Source organism: Varroa jacobsoni, unplaced genomic scaffold, assembly GCF_002532875.2.
Source record: "Varroa jacobsoni isolate VJ856 unplaced genomic scaffold, vjacob_1.0 scaffold_483, whole genome shotgun sequence".
In the NCBI taxonomy this organism is placed as follows: domain Eukaryota; kingdom Metazoa; phylum Arthropoda; class Arachnida; order Mesostigmata; family Varroidae; genus Varroa; species Varroa jacobsoni.
In genome coordinates this window covers 4,088-17,937 of record NW_019213385.1, presented here as the reverse complement: position 1 = coordinate 17,937, position 13,850 = coordinate 4,088, and the positions used below count along the sequence as shown (strand labels likewise).

Below are 13,850 nucleotides of genomic sequence, written 5' to 3'. Positions count from 1 at the left end.
ATGGAGTAAGCGTGAAAACCGCGGCTGATGACAAAAACGGAATATTGTGCGTAGAATGGGAATCAGTCGCTTTTTTTTTTTGGCCTATTTATGTTTCGCCTCGAAGCACGAGCTGAATATACATTATTTTAATTATCCGAAAAGCTGCACCTACTCATAGCCTAACTAGTTTTTCCGCTTCGAAAAAGCTTATCAAGAAACACAAATTACCCATATGCTGGTAATTAAATGAGAATATAGTTAATAATAATGGTGGTCCATGTTTGTAGAATACTTTTCATTTGTAGCAGATCCGTTAGCCCAGATAGAGGTCCATATCCAAAAGAACAAATCTACAAAATCGAAAAGGTTGGTCTCCCAAAATCATAAGCATCTAGGTTCGTTTTACACATCACAAAAAAAATTAAAGCAAATGAAGACATGTTTACTTTGGATCACCTTTATTTCTATAAGAAAATAATACAGCATTTACCATTACTCGTGTAGCCATATCGAAGTAGATAGCATTTGGAATAGTGTAAAAGCTATTCGCTTAACTAAGTTCAATCAGATATCCGTCAAGCAACGAATTTGCAACGTAATCTAGATTTCGAAATTAAATTATAGATATAAATAGACTCATATCCGATCTATTGCTGTAAGTTTGATAGCCTAAACGTTTTCCTATTAGACGCTGTTTCTATCGCCTCTTTGTTGTGTATCCGACTCAGTCCACTAAGCAGAAGCAGAAAACATACTGCTTTAAAAATTAATAAAAAAAATAAAAAAGCATGACGACCAGCTGATATTTTATATCGAGTTTTTTTTTTTATCAAATTAGAGGCTGTATTTCAAGTTAAGCGTCTTGTAGAGGAAGCATATGACATCGACAAGCTCTGCAATAACTTTGGAGGTTGGCTTGCCCGAGCCATGTCCCGCTTTTGTATCAATGAGCGCCAGCAGCGGGTTCTTATTTTTGTCGCCTAAACGATGCTGAACTTCGGCGATGTATTTTAATGAGTGGGACGGTACTACTCGGTCATCATGGTCGCCTGTCAACACCAGAAGACTTGGAAAGTTATCAATATTTTGTGGCACGTTGTGTAGAGGTGAGTAAGTTGCCTGCACACTAAAGTCGGATGCTACATCTGGGCATCCATAGTCCGAGCACCAGGCGCTGCCAACTGTGAATTTATGGAAACGGTACATATCTGTGACGGGTACCAGAGCAACAGCGGCGCCGAAGAGTTCTGGCCGTTGGTTAATGCAAGCGGTAGTAACCATACCACCGTTGGATCCACCCATCAAAGCAATCCGGTTAGCTGTTGTATACCCATTATCAGCGAGGAATTTTGCCGCAGCATGCACATCATCTAGGGTATTTTGTTTGTTCTTTAGTCTACCCGAATTATGCCAGACATCACCATACTCACCGCCTCCTCGTACATTGGCGACGGCTACAGTAAAGCCCAGTAGCTTCACGAGCATTAGTCGGAAGGGCGAAAACGAAGGCTGGACAGAAATATTAAACCCTCCGTAAACGTAAAGGAGACATGGAGCAGTACTATCAAGTGAAGCATCCTTCTGTCGAATAATGAACATCGGCACCTTCGTAGAGTCCTTACTTTCATAGAAGATTTGCTTCACAGTAAGATCGTCGGTTGTTACTCCATCAAGCTGAATTCGTTGATACTCTTCCAACGTGGCGTTAGGCGCCTTATCAATTTCGCAACGATAAATCGTTCCAGGCGTCAAAAATGAGACGAAATTAAAAAACAGCTCCGAGTCATTACGTTCGCCGGTCATTGCTCCAATCGTGCCAATATCGAATGGAAGAGTTTGCATGTATTTGCCGGTTTGAAGATGGTGGATATTAATAACGTTGGCAACATCTTTCAAATAAGCCAGAATCAGCTTGTCTCCATTAGCACATTGTGACCATTCAAGTACGTTTTGCTTGTCTTCAGGTACTACGTCGATCCACTCTTCCGGGTTCTTCAGATCAAACTTGATGATACCGTAATTGGGTCGGTCTTTGTTTGTGTGGAAATAGAAGGTTTCGCCGTCGTTTGCCAAGTAGTTAAGTTGACAATCAAATTTTCCGTAAACGCACTTTAGCTCAAGAGGCCCGTTTATACCTTGAGAAATGTCGGAAACATAAATCATCGTATCTTTACAACCCTCCATTACGGTTAGGACGAGATACTTGCCGCAGTCCGACACTTCCGTCACCATCCTCCAATTTGGTTCTTTGACAAACTCAGCGACCAGTATATCCTGCTCCTGAGGTGTATTCAGCTTATGATAGAATATTTTCTGGTTTGTAGCAGCTTTAGCTTCAGTTCCACTCACTTTACCTGCAATATATTATATAAATAGCAGAATCTTTTATGGACATCTACCTGATATTTGTATTCAAGTCAGTAGTTCTTTGAGTAATCGCAACACACAGACTTACAAATTTTATTACTAATCAAATTATGATTTCCCAAATATCTAAAGCCAGATTTCATTCGTACTTTATACTAATAATATGTGGTTTTGAAATATCGGTGTAGTTCTGATGTGAAGTCCTAAGAACGGTGCTGTTACTGCAACGGTGCACATGAGTGTACCCACCCTGAGAGTTTCGATTGCATCCTTTCCAAGTTTTCAAATGTATGAGAAAATGGGCCTACGACACTTCACTATCTAAGGCAATGTTTTTTTTTTCTATTTAAATGTAGAGTTAGAGCATTTTTTAGGAATACACCGAAAAATCGCATTACATAGAAGACTTCACAATATCTGTATTATATGAATAGTAAAATTTTGGTCAGACAATTCTATTCAGATTAGGAAACTTTACGACATGGATCACGGCGCCGTTCAATACGTAGCTAGAGTCAAAACATCGGACAGATAATACATCGAGACCAATACCATCGTGTTATTTCATCGGAACTACTCTGACCTGCTTTTTTCAATTTTCCCGTCGTATTTCTGTCTGCTACAGACATAATTCTTCAGCTCATTAGCAAACATGCGACCCCCAAAGAAGAGCCGAGAAGAACTAAAACAAATAGCATGGGACTCGGGCGCAGGGTTGGTCAGTATCAAATTTATTTGCCTTTTTCTATACTAAGTATCTATTCATTTCACAAATAGATAGAACGCCATGTCAATATAAACGTGCTTAGTAATACTTTTACATGCAAATGAATAATCTGTTCCTAATTAGCACTTCTAGATAGAAACCTACCGGTCCAATCAGCGTATTGTCCGTAGAAGAGACCCTTCTCATCCTTGGTCCATGATACGTTCGAATATCGAAACCTTTCCAGCTTCTCCGGTAAGTCTTTCTTCGTTTTGCAGTCCTTGATGTATAACGTCGACCAGTCCGATCCCGACTCAGAAAGGCCATAGCAATAGTAAGTGCCTTTTTCCGAAAACTTGCTCACAGTCAACGCGACGCTGCCGTCTTCAGATAGCAGGTTAGGATCGAGGAATATTTCCGGTGATCCATTCAGTCCCTGTTTGCGATACAGCACGTATTGGTTCTGCAAGCCATCATTTTTGCGGTAGTAATAGTGCTCGCCTTTTCTTGATGGCGCAGTGTACTTCGGATAATTCCACAGTTCGGTAAGTCTTCCTTTGATCTGTTCTCGATATGGGCATTCTTCAATAATTCTTTTTGAGATAGCATTCTGAGCGCTGACAAACGCTTTTGTCTCTTCCGCATCAGGATCTTCCATCCATCGGTAAGGATCTTCTACCTGGAATAGTACATTTTAGTTAAATGAGTCGATTTCGATACATTTACGCCTCGGAACGCCGTGCTGAGTACAGTAGTTTACAGTAGATTATCATAGAACGTCATAAGCATCAATAAGCTAGAACAATCATACGGAATTTAATTAAATGCCTAAATGTTACGACATTGCAAACTATGTCTTGGTTGTTGGACCGTAATATATACATCAGTCTCAAACGTAATAATTCCTAAATTAAATCACGCTTGATATACTAATATAGTTTATAATAGAACAAAAAAGCACATGTACTACCACCTGGGCACGTAATCAGAAACAACTGTTACACACAATTCTAGCACCTTAGTCCGCTTGCGCTTATCGATTTATTTTTTCATTTATGCACTTAGATAACGTTCTTCTCGCATCGTTCTTTACCCCGCTCGCTTTCAAATGACTATAGCATATATGCACTTCCATACTAGATTATAATCATACCAAAATCGAATCTAACAGATTCTTTATATTCCACCACACGAGTGTTTTAGAACTTGCTTTCACTTGAGCTGAATCAACCGGAGTCTACTGAGTTTATTTTTATGGAAGTTGCCTAGTAGAAGGTACAATCACATGGTCAGGCGAAATGCGATAGCAAACAAATCTATAATACTAATATGCTGATAGTATCGTCAGGATTGTAACAGTTTAGAAACTAGCTGAGGCAGCTCGGTGCAGCAATGCGTTTCATAGTATTGGTTGAAAATTTACTGCAGCAACGCAAGTCTTCAGAAGGATGCGTGACGATCATTGCCGATTCGGCGGTTTGCCAAGATGACAGTACGACTCACATAGTTGTACATTAATTATGCACCAATTTTGCGAGTATACGTTTGCTTATTATTCCTGAATCACCCATACTTAGTCGCTAAAAGAATACGCTAATTAATCTTCTCGTGGGATTAAGAGGCGACCATCCAAAAACAGCCAATTTTAGAGGCTCACACAAATAATAGAAGCGCGGTTGTCGGAAGAAAAGCCTATTTTATTCTAGAAACTGATGCGTAAGTGCCCTTTTACGGTGTCCAACTTTCTGAATATAAAAATACAGTTTGGAACGGAAATAGTCTACGTTGCGGTAACGTTGTCCTGTTGCTGAATCCTATACGAGCAGGAAAACGAACCTAATCTTTGAAAGGCCAAATATGATAAAGCGATAGGCCTTGAAGTACATGCTGTCGGCAATGTGCATAAGAGCTCCGAATTCGATTTACCCGTGTGAAACCACTGTTATCTTACTCTTCCCAACGCTTGATTCATTATTTCAGAAAATCCTAGTTTTCCTCGCAGTGCCCACTGATTAAGATGCTATATATTATATAAAATAATCAGAAAATTACTTGCACACTAGCGTGTATGATCCTATAATGGCCAGATTTGTATCAATTACGCGAAGCACTACGTTACATTTGTAAGATGTAAACGCAGCTCACACACACAATAGTTACAACGAATAACAAAACCGATTTTTCAACCCTTCAGCTAACTAAATAATGTTTACATATATTTTCTTTGTTAACACTGGGTTCCCTGAATGACAGGAACGAAGCTATTAGAATCAGTTTTGTTTAGACTTCGGTGCTGCTAAAGTTCGCTATTCACAAAGTATCACTATGAATTGGCTATACGTTTGGCGCATGTTCTTTGCCAATGTTTTCTTAATACGTCTTTAGAGTTACCCTGCAATGATTTCAAGCTGATTCTCAGCTACCCCTCTTATGGAAGTCTTACGGGTATCACCCTCAACTACTACTACTACTACTACTTCAAACACAGCCGAATTTTTCTAGGATTTCCTCAGCGTACTTATGAGACCGCAAGCTAGCCGTATCGGATTTTATATTCGGTACCGCCGTCCACGCCTCAATTCGAACTCAGGCCACAACGTGTCCTTAAGTATGCTTGATACTACTATATATATCATTGATTAACTTGTTCCTATTTGCGTAACTGCTTACTGTAAAGCATTAAAAAAGGCGTATTAACTACTCATATTATACCGCCCCGAACAATAAAGCACTGTCTTTTGTAATTTTCTTTTGTATCCACTTTGCGGCTCAAAGCACCCCTTTACTAAGTTGACTGTAATGCTCTTACTAATAGCCGATTCACAGTGTTGTGATAATGCGTCAAAAAGGTGTGATAAAAAAGATTCGACGCAGTGTCGTGGACAGCTCCGTTACACGTACTATAAATAGTTTTACGTGTAAACTAACGCTTCGCGTACCAAAGGGACTGAGTCATTACCGAAATATAAGCAACAGTGTAGCCCATAGTGACTATTAGTGCATAAGCGTCAACTGTTCTGAATTTTCAGGCACTATACCTAGCAGAAAGGCGGGAAAGGTTTACATAGGACTAAAAAACGAGCTTAACTAGCCCAACAGTCAAGATAAGTGGTTTCAGAAATGCGCATTGGCAGATGTGTTGAAACTGCAAACACAAATGTTAAAAAATAGGATGTAGTTGAAGACGCAGACACCAATGAGCAAGCCATTGAGAAAAACAAATCAAGTTTCGAGATTCTCTATTTTTTTAGGGTTCCGCACCCGAATAGAAATCAAGTTAGTAAGGTAAAAGCTTTAGACAAATTTGTGGAAAGAACACCACGAGCCGCTGAAGCATGCAATTTAGTCATTGAGCAAACATGATAACAAAATTAGTAACAGTCATAAGTCAGAAGAACTTTACTTCGTAACAATAATAAGCACCTTTAAAAAACAGGTTGACAGATGAGAAAATGCTCCGGAACAGCATTCAGTTGCTATAATTAGGCTGACACAGGTCACCAGTTCAATGAATTACGTCAATGTCAGATAGTGTACGCCTGTTCATAAGCTCACCAATTAAGTACTCTAACAGCTATGAAGCATCGTGATCGCAAATGGCTTGCAAGTCTGGGTGCTTCACAATGCAATATCGAGAGACAAACCAGGTACTAACTGTTGTTCCAACTATCTGAAGTAATGCTTAATAAAACTACCAACATGTATATTGCTATTCATTGTTGAGTAACTCATGCTTGCAATAGTCGATTCAGGATCAAGCACAGCAAGAACAAGAAGCTCCAATTATGGGCTGCATGCTGTCCACATCCAATAACAAAAAAAAAAATCCACTGTCGCGGTTATTGGCAACTTCGCCAGTGGTGGGCACATTGTGCAATACGTTAGTAACAGTGAATTGGTATAGAATCATATTATAAGCACTTCTCTCTCTAGAATCATAGAGCAGTATTTCTTGAACTGCTGTGGAAGTGAAAACACCGACTGAGACGTGTGGCGCATTAGTTATTCACTACAGCATGAATGAACCCAATTTAGTTTCCTGACTCGGCCCTCCTCCGTTCAGTTGAGAGACATAGATTATTCAAGATGCATAAAAATTATCGTTACTTTCATCTTTTTGATGGAAACGACGTTATTCATCCCTGATAACCAATGATTTTGTGACTTCAGAAGACCTCGTTATATGATTGTAAAAGATCTCACGGAAGAACAACGAATAATATTCAGACTCAGACGAGCAACTACTGAGTGTGTCGAAATGCGCAGTTAACAATGCAACTAGAAGTTGTTTCTGTTAGCAAGACGAAGAGAAAACAATCAAAAATAGTGCACAATCCAGCGGAAAGTCAAAATCATTCTGACTAAGCTACAAACAATCGGTCCATTTGCAACAGCTTCTAAAATGCGCCGAAAAGTGGGGTGTTAGAGCACGGATTCGCTGTGACTATAAGGGCGCTCCGACATTTTTTTTAAAATGGGTTTAGCTGACATAAATCAAACAACCTAAGCTTAACTATGCATAGAAACATACAAGTTTAGATGGGATAAGTAATTTTAACTGATTTTTTTTATAAATAAAATTTTGAGTAATTATACTTAGAACGCTTACAGGTGATTCGGCGAAAACATTGTAGGTTAAACATTCCCAGTAAGATAATGGTGTACACTGTGGTTTCTATTTATGGTGTAGAAGCCTATGTTTCAATGGTAAAAGTACTTCTGAAATCGAGGCCTAAACATCTAACCGTGCTGAATAGTTGCCAACTCATATAATTATATACGTTGGCAATTTCTTGCGTGTAATTTATATAACATACAAGAAAAGAGCAAAGCTAAAGTTAGATAAAAGTTAAGTAGAACCTAAAGGCATACCTGTGTGCATGTAAAGTAGCCAATGACTATTTTCTGAAATAGCTCTAACAGAAAAATCTAACGGATGATTGCACTTATAGTTGAATCCCATAAGCTTGAACTGAGTCGCTAAAACAGAACGCCACTCGATAAACGACTTATACTCGACAATTACGTGATCATAATCAGCTGCTCAAGCGTTCTACGACCTCGACGTCTGCTAAACTTCGTTATTAGAAATGGGCAAACCTCGCCCGACCCGGTTCATCACCCCATGTGGCGACTCAGGTAACTGAGGATGTCTTACGGCATACCGTCTGCCTCTGGCAAATTTCAATGGCAAACGCACTAATTATTCGTAGATCTGACCCCATTTGTATTTTTTTGGTCTTTGCATGAAAGGTATCACAAGCGTCTAAGGGGGTTAAATAGAAACATAGATATTCCTGAGCAGGTCTGTGAAGTATATGGGACATCTATATCATACCGACTGACGACATTTCGTACCTAATCCGAAATGAATCTGTTAAACAGAAAATAACGTAACATTGCTTAAAAACACTACAATTATTTTTCGCTATAAGTGTGCGTACAGTTAGTTTTATAGATCGCCCTTAGACGAAACAGCGCTACTGTGAATTGCTCAAAAAGAATGATGTCATTAGTCGTTGAGAAATAAAGCCGTAGTTAGTAATTTTAACTCGTTTTTTTTTGCGCAACGAGATTATATAACTTGGCTAGTCCAGTAAAGCTTTGCATGGGGTTACGCACTCACGACCAGTTGCGCACACCATTCACGTGTTACCCATGTGGCAGAATGTATTATAGAAAAAGCAGAAAAACCTATTGAAATCGGTAATCAAGTAATCGTGAAATGACTATTAGGCCTGAAACAATTTTCTCATCAGAGACATACACATTACACTAAAGACTACAAGCACACATAATGGATCGGGTTTGAACTACGAAACGGTGCACGCCGAGTTAAAGCAATGGTACGGCGACTGAGACCTTAAGTTACTTGAAACGAGGAAGTGCCAAAAACATCAATGAGGTCTGGAGGTAAAGCACTGTTGTACTTCTATCCTTATAAACACGATTATACGAAGCTTGATATTAGTGGTTTGTAATAAAAGAGATCAGATAATGCTTGGAGAAACACCGCTAAAGGGTCCAAAGACCTAGAATTTTACAGTGCGGAGAACATTGAATTTCGCAGTTATACTGTTAGTTCGTGGTCGAGAAGAAGGCCAAAGACGATCCGAAAGGATTGTTAATTGAAAAGTATGGGCAAAATTTTCCATTAACTTTATGTTAAAACCTAGTCACTGAATGAATAAAAACAATAGTTATGCATCACTTTTGATTTATGTGTTTATGGAAGTCTTATGTGTTTTAAATGTTAATGAATTATAACATTATATGAGTAAAAAGTATTGCAGTATAACAAACTAATGATAAAAAATGAAAAAAAGAGGATGCAGCTTTTATGCAATACTCTTTTATCAAGACTGTCGTAATGCACTGATTAAAAGCCTACCCACGTCGACACTGTTATAGTAACAATGAATATTCAATTTGCTCCTGCAAATGTTTCATGAATCTATCTTCCACGCAATGATGTGTTACGCTAGATAACACTAACTTCAAAACGGGTGGCTTTTTATGCGTGATAAGCGCATTTGCTATATCTAAGCAGATTTTCAAGTAAAGACGCTGGGTGCGGCGTTATTGATTCGCTGTAGACAACGTCAGCAGCCCTCTACTTCGTGCTAGGAATGACTGTCGTACTCACCTGAAATTCCCTGTAAAATAATTGCATAACCGCTAGCCTTCGACAGCACTACTTCAAAATACTTAATTCAAGTTTGTAAATGACTTGAAAGCCGTCACCTATAAGGTGAAGTGACTGCTAATGACGATTCCATACCATTTGTTCATGGAGCTCATCTCTGACATTGGCACGCCTCGGTTTCGGATATTCAATGCCAGGCATTCTGGCCAACCAGGAATTGCACCGCCACTGAGTAGAAATACACGATAACCGAGGACAAGCTGCTTCTAATGACGATAAACTTATACGTCTTGAATAATTCAGAAGAAAGGACTTCGCTCTGTAACAGAGCGTTCGATACAAAAGAATCTGCATCCGACGACGCTCAACAGGCGCTAGCGGCTGGTTCAGAATATAGCGCCTTCTTCGCATAAAGCACGCTCAAAACAGCTTATGAACGTGTGGTAACCCCAGACTAGAGGCATACACAGAGCCACACATTGCTTAGAGATGAAGGAAAGCAGACGAATACTACGCGCCCGCCCGGCTAACGGATGGTGCAATTCACGAACAGACTGATAAAGCTGGTGGCGGAAGTTAGCCATAGCAAAAATATACACGGTTCCACACAACGTGGGACACTATTAATATATTTTATTTTTATCTGAAATATTCTGAAACGTACACTCGGATGTTCAGGGGGATCAGGCAAATCGTATAGCGTTAATAGTGCGGGAAGCGAGTCATTGCCTTACTCAACATGAGTCCCAAGCTTGTTCTTATAAAAATGCGACATCTAAAATACTTTGCTTCTTAAGCTTAGCTAGTCGACATACTCAAAATTATCGGAGCCGTTTATTATATATGTATTCACACGTAAATATAAATTAAACTATTTTTAAGTTATGTAGCATTAGGCACCACAGCTTCTGTACGTATGCACATATTCGCTGATAATATTGGACACTATAGGCTACTCTAGGTGGTCGAAACAAGACGGATCATATATTGTGCCCTCATAGTTTCGAAACGTTTTGTTTAAATTCAGACATTAGTAGATTTTAATACTTCAAAAGACAAAACCGTTTTGAAGTTTATAAATCCTAATACTGACCAATTAGGCATAGATGTAATCGCTTGCATAGCAAATTCTCTAGTTAGAGGATTCCAAGAACTGTTGATTCAAGTTCCGCCAATGATTCATACTGCGCAGCCTGTGAATAAAAGTTGTTTCTTATATTAAGCAATTCTTTTGTTTTCACATTCAAACACTCAGCAAAAATCGCGCGTGGCTTTTGGCGAATACAGACGATAGGGTAGGTTCCAACCCAACAGATGATTGTCTGTTTACAAACAAGGAACACGCGAGCAGCTGCTGGCCGGGCATCGAACAAAGTTAGAGAATTTAGATTTTATCGCATTTAACCCGAGTTAAAAAAAGGCAGTTTTTCTAGAATTTACTCTAATAACATCCGTTGCAATGATCATTGATAACATCTCATATTACGAGATGCTATACTCATTGAAACTGCTGTATGTCGCATAGTGCAACGCCTTTTGCAACGTCATTTGATTCTGTTAATAAGCAACGGTGCAAAAAATATGAAGCCCGCCGTACGGCTCGTTTGCTTAGGTAGAATGCCCTATTTGGATGCCCTAAAAGTTCAACACGACGTGGCTACCAAAATTAAAATACAACAGAAAAAAGGCGCCAATCCAGAAAATACTCTTATTTTAGTTGAACACACACCCGTTTACACAGTTGGAATTAGAATTAAGAATTATGGAGTTTCAGAAGAAGATCGACTTAAAAAACTGGGTCAGTACCTGCATGACGCCAATAAAACTTATTCAAGATTCATACACTTTCTCAAAAATCTACATATATAACCGAAATTGATCAGAAATTTTTGGGAATCGTAGGAAAGCTAAATTACCTAACAATAAGCTATATATATATATATATATAGCTATAAAACGAGGGAGATCTCAAGAGAAATTGGACTCTTGTGCGTTTACGTCAAAACATGTAGCTTGAACAAATGCCCTGTACAACCACACTAGAAAGACGCATATGCGACCCTGAAGGTTATAGGCAATTTTAACTAACGGATACAATAGCATTAAAACAAATAAAATAAGAATTTACTATAAGCTGAAGTTTGTCATAAAAAAAAAAGGACTATATAGCTAATCGGCCACCCACTGCATGATCCCCGGTCTCGAATGCTATTCCAGTTATGGCAGCTCCGATTCTCGTATAAATTTATCCCAGGAATTAACGAATTTAAGTGAGAAATTAGCGCAGGATACCTGTGGGTCACATTTTGCAGTCAATACGGACCGCAAAATTTCAAGATGGAATACAAAATCACCCTCGGCTGCCGCCTATCATTGGCAAGAGTTTGCATTAAACTAATTGCTAGCCTCGATACATGGAACTGTAATTGAATCATCACACTGTACCAAGAATACACGACCTATATCGTGTACTATGTAAAAACATTTAATTTTCTGTCTAAACGTGCACTTATTTCCAGGAGCTGATTTTATCCGTTCTGACCGTGGTGGTTTGATAACATTTCATGGACCAGGTCAACTGGTTGTTTATCCTATTTTGCATCTAGCCAGCTTCGCACATCTGCGGAAATCTGTGCGGAATTATGTTTGCCACCTGGAACAGTCCGTAATAGATACCTGCAAAACATTCGGGGTCGAAACAATACGTACTGCAGATACGGGTGTTTGGTTGAAAGAAAGACCACTGAAAATAGCTGCTCTTGGAATACACTGTGCAAGGTGACTCATACAAATCATCTATTCTAATGTAGCTATTTATATTTATGATTTTCAGCGTAACAAAAACAGTGCCTAAAGAAATATAAGAATGTGTTGTAATAAATTATGAACGCAATTGCCAAAATCCTGGGACTCGTTCTACAATAAGAAACTATTTTTCCTAGCAGATTTTTAATGCACGATGTCTGCTAAAGGAATTTCTAACCGTTTCAGATACGTAACCACGCATGGAGCAGCGGTTAACTGCAACACGGACTTGGAGTGGTTTGACCACATTGTGCCATGTGGACTAGAAGGAAAAGGGGTGACGTCACTAAGCCAAGTTCTTAATAGAAATGTAACTATCGAAGAAGTTAAAAAGAACTACGTGCCGATGTTCGAGAAATCGTTCAACTGTCAAGTACGATAAAGTCTGCACTGATGTTAGCACGTAGGTGCGACGTCAAACAACGTTAAAGATTTGAATAAACAATATACTCAAATTACATAAATTCTGGCTTATTTTCGAAGCTGAATTTTTTTCAGCACTATTGACACTTGAGACCTCCCCCAACTCTTGTTGTCATCCACTATAATTCGAATGATGACCTACAGGATATGAGTAAGGCTAGCTATAGAATGTAGACTGTATGTCTTGGATTGCGTTACTGATACTTTTAGTTTAAATTTTTGGCACGGAATTGTACATACTTGTGAGAAGTTTCTTCAGTAGTACTAAAACATATCAATTTGATTACATATTGAAAATAAACATCCTTTTTTCCACTGAAAATCGATCGATATGAATGAGTTTAAATGTGTGACTGGCAATTGCTGAGGTTTTAACCAGAAATGGAAAAATAATTATCTGTAAGTGAGTTGAAAATAAGACTAATGGTTTTCGTTAGAAAAGTCAAATGTTATAATAGCACCGTTAAACCTATAGGTCAAATCCCACAAGGATCCGTACAGATTAAAGCGAGCTTTGATTTAATTGACTGGCTAAAAGCAATTTAGCCTAAAAGCTTTCATAATCTTATATTTTCAGGTTCAAAATATTTAAAAGGGTTGAGGGTTGAACGTTGTTATCGTGCCGCAAGTGTAGGATTGAGCATTTTCACTTTACATCTATACCATATATGTGTATAATCTATGTGTAGCATATGTGTTTATCAGGTGAGTTTTGATCTGCTCTATATATATATATATATATATATATATATATATGGATGAAAATGGTTTTAGAAAATCGAGCTAAATAAGCACTTATTTTTGGGGGTACCGTGGAATGAGGACGGGCCTGAACTAGTCGTGGCTAGCATACACAGCAAAAATAGCCCATGATTGACTTCATGACAGTAGTGGCAAATATGGGATTTGCCGATAAACCGG

General features: G+C 38.7%; 2 protein-coding genes across 2 annotated transcripts; one reads left to right on the top strand and one right to left on the bottom strand.

Annotated features, from left to right (window-relative positions):
• Positions 1–417: 417 nt before the first annotated feature.
• Positions 418–10,122, bottom strand: LOC111260850 (prolyl endopeptidase). The gene is made up of 3 exons (XM_022833898.2): positions 9,837–10,122; positions 3,221–3,734; positions 418–2,336 (listed from the first exon to the last, which is right to left on the bottom strand). The coding sequence occupies exons 1-3, from the start codon at positions 10,110–10,112 to the stop codon at positions 817–819; spliced, it is 2,310 nt and encodes a 769-aa protein (XP_022689633.1). The 5' UTR covers positions 10,113–10,122; the 3' UTR covers positions 418–816.
• Positions 10,123–11,020: 898 nt separating this feature from the next.
• Positions 11,021–12,970, top strand: Lipt2 (Lipoyl(octanoyl) transferase 2). The gene is made up of 3 exons (XM_022833897.2): positions 11,021–11,499; positions 12,221–12,479; positions 12,693–12,970. The coding sequence occupies exons 1-3, from the start codon at positions 11,283–11,285 to the stop codon at positions 12,886–12,888; spliced, it is 672 nt and encodes a 223-aa protein (XP_022689632.1). The 5' UTR covers positions 11,021–11,282; the 3' UTR covers positions 12,889–12,970.
• The last annotated feature ends 880 nt before the right edge of the window (positions 12,971–13,850 follow it).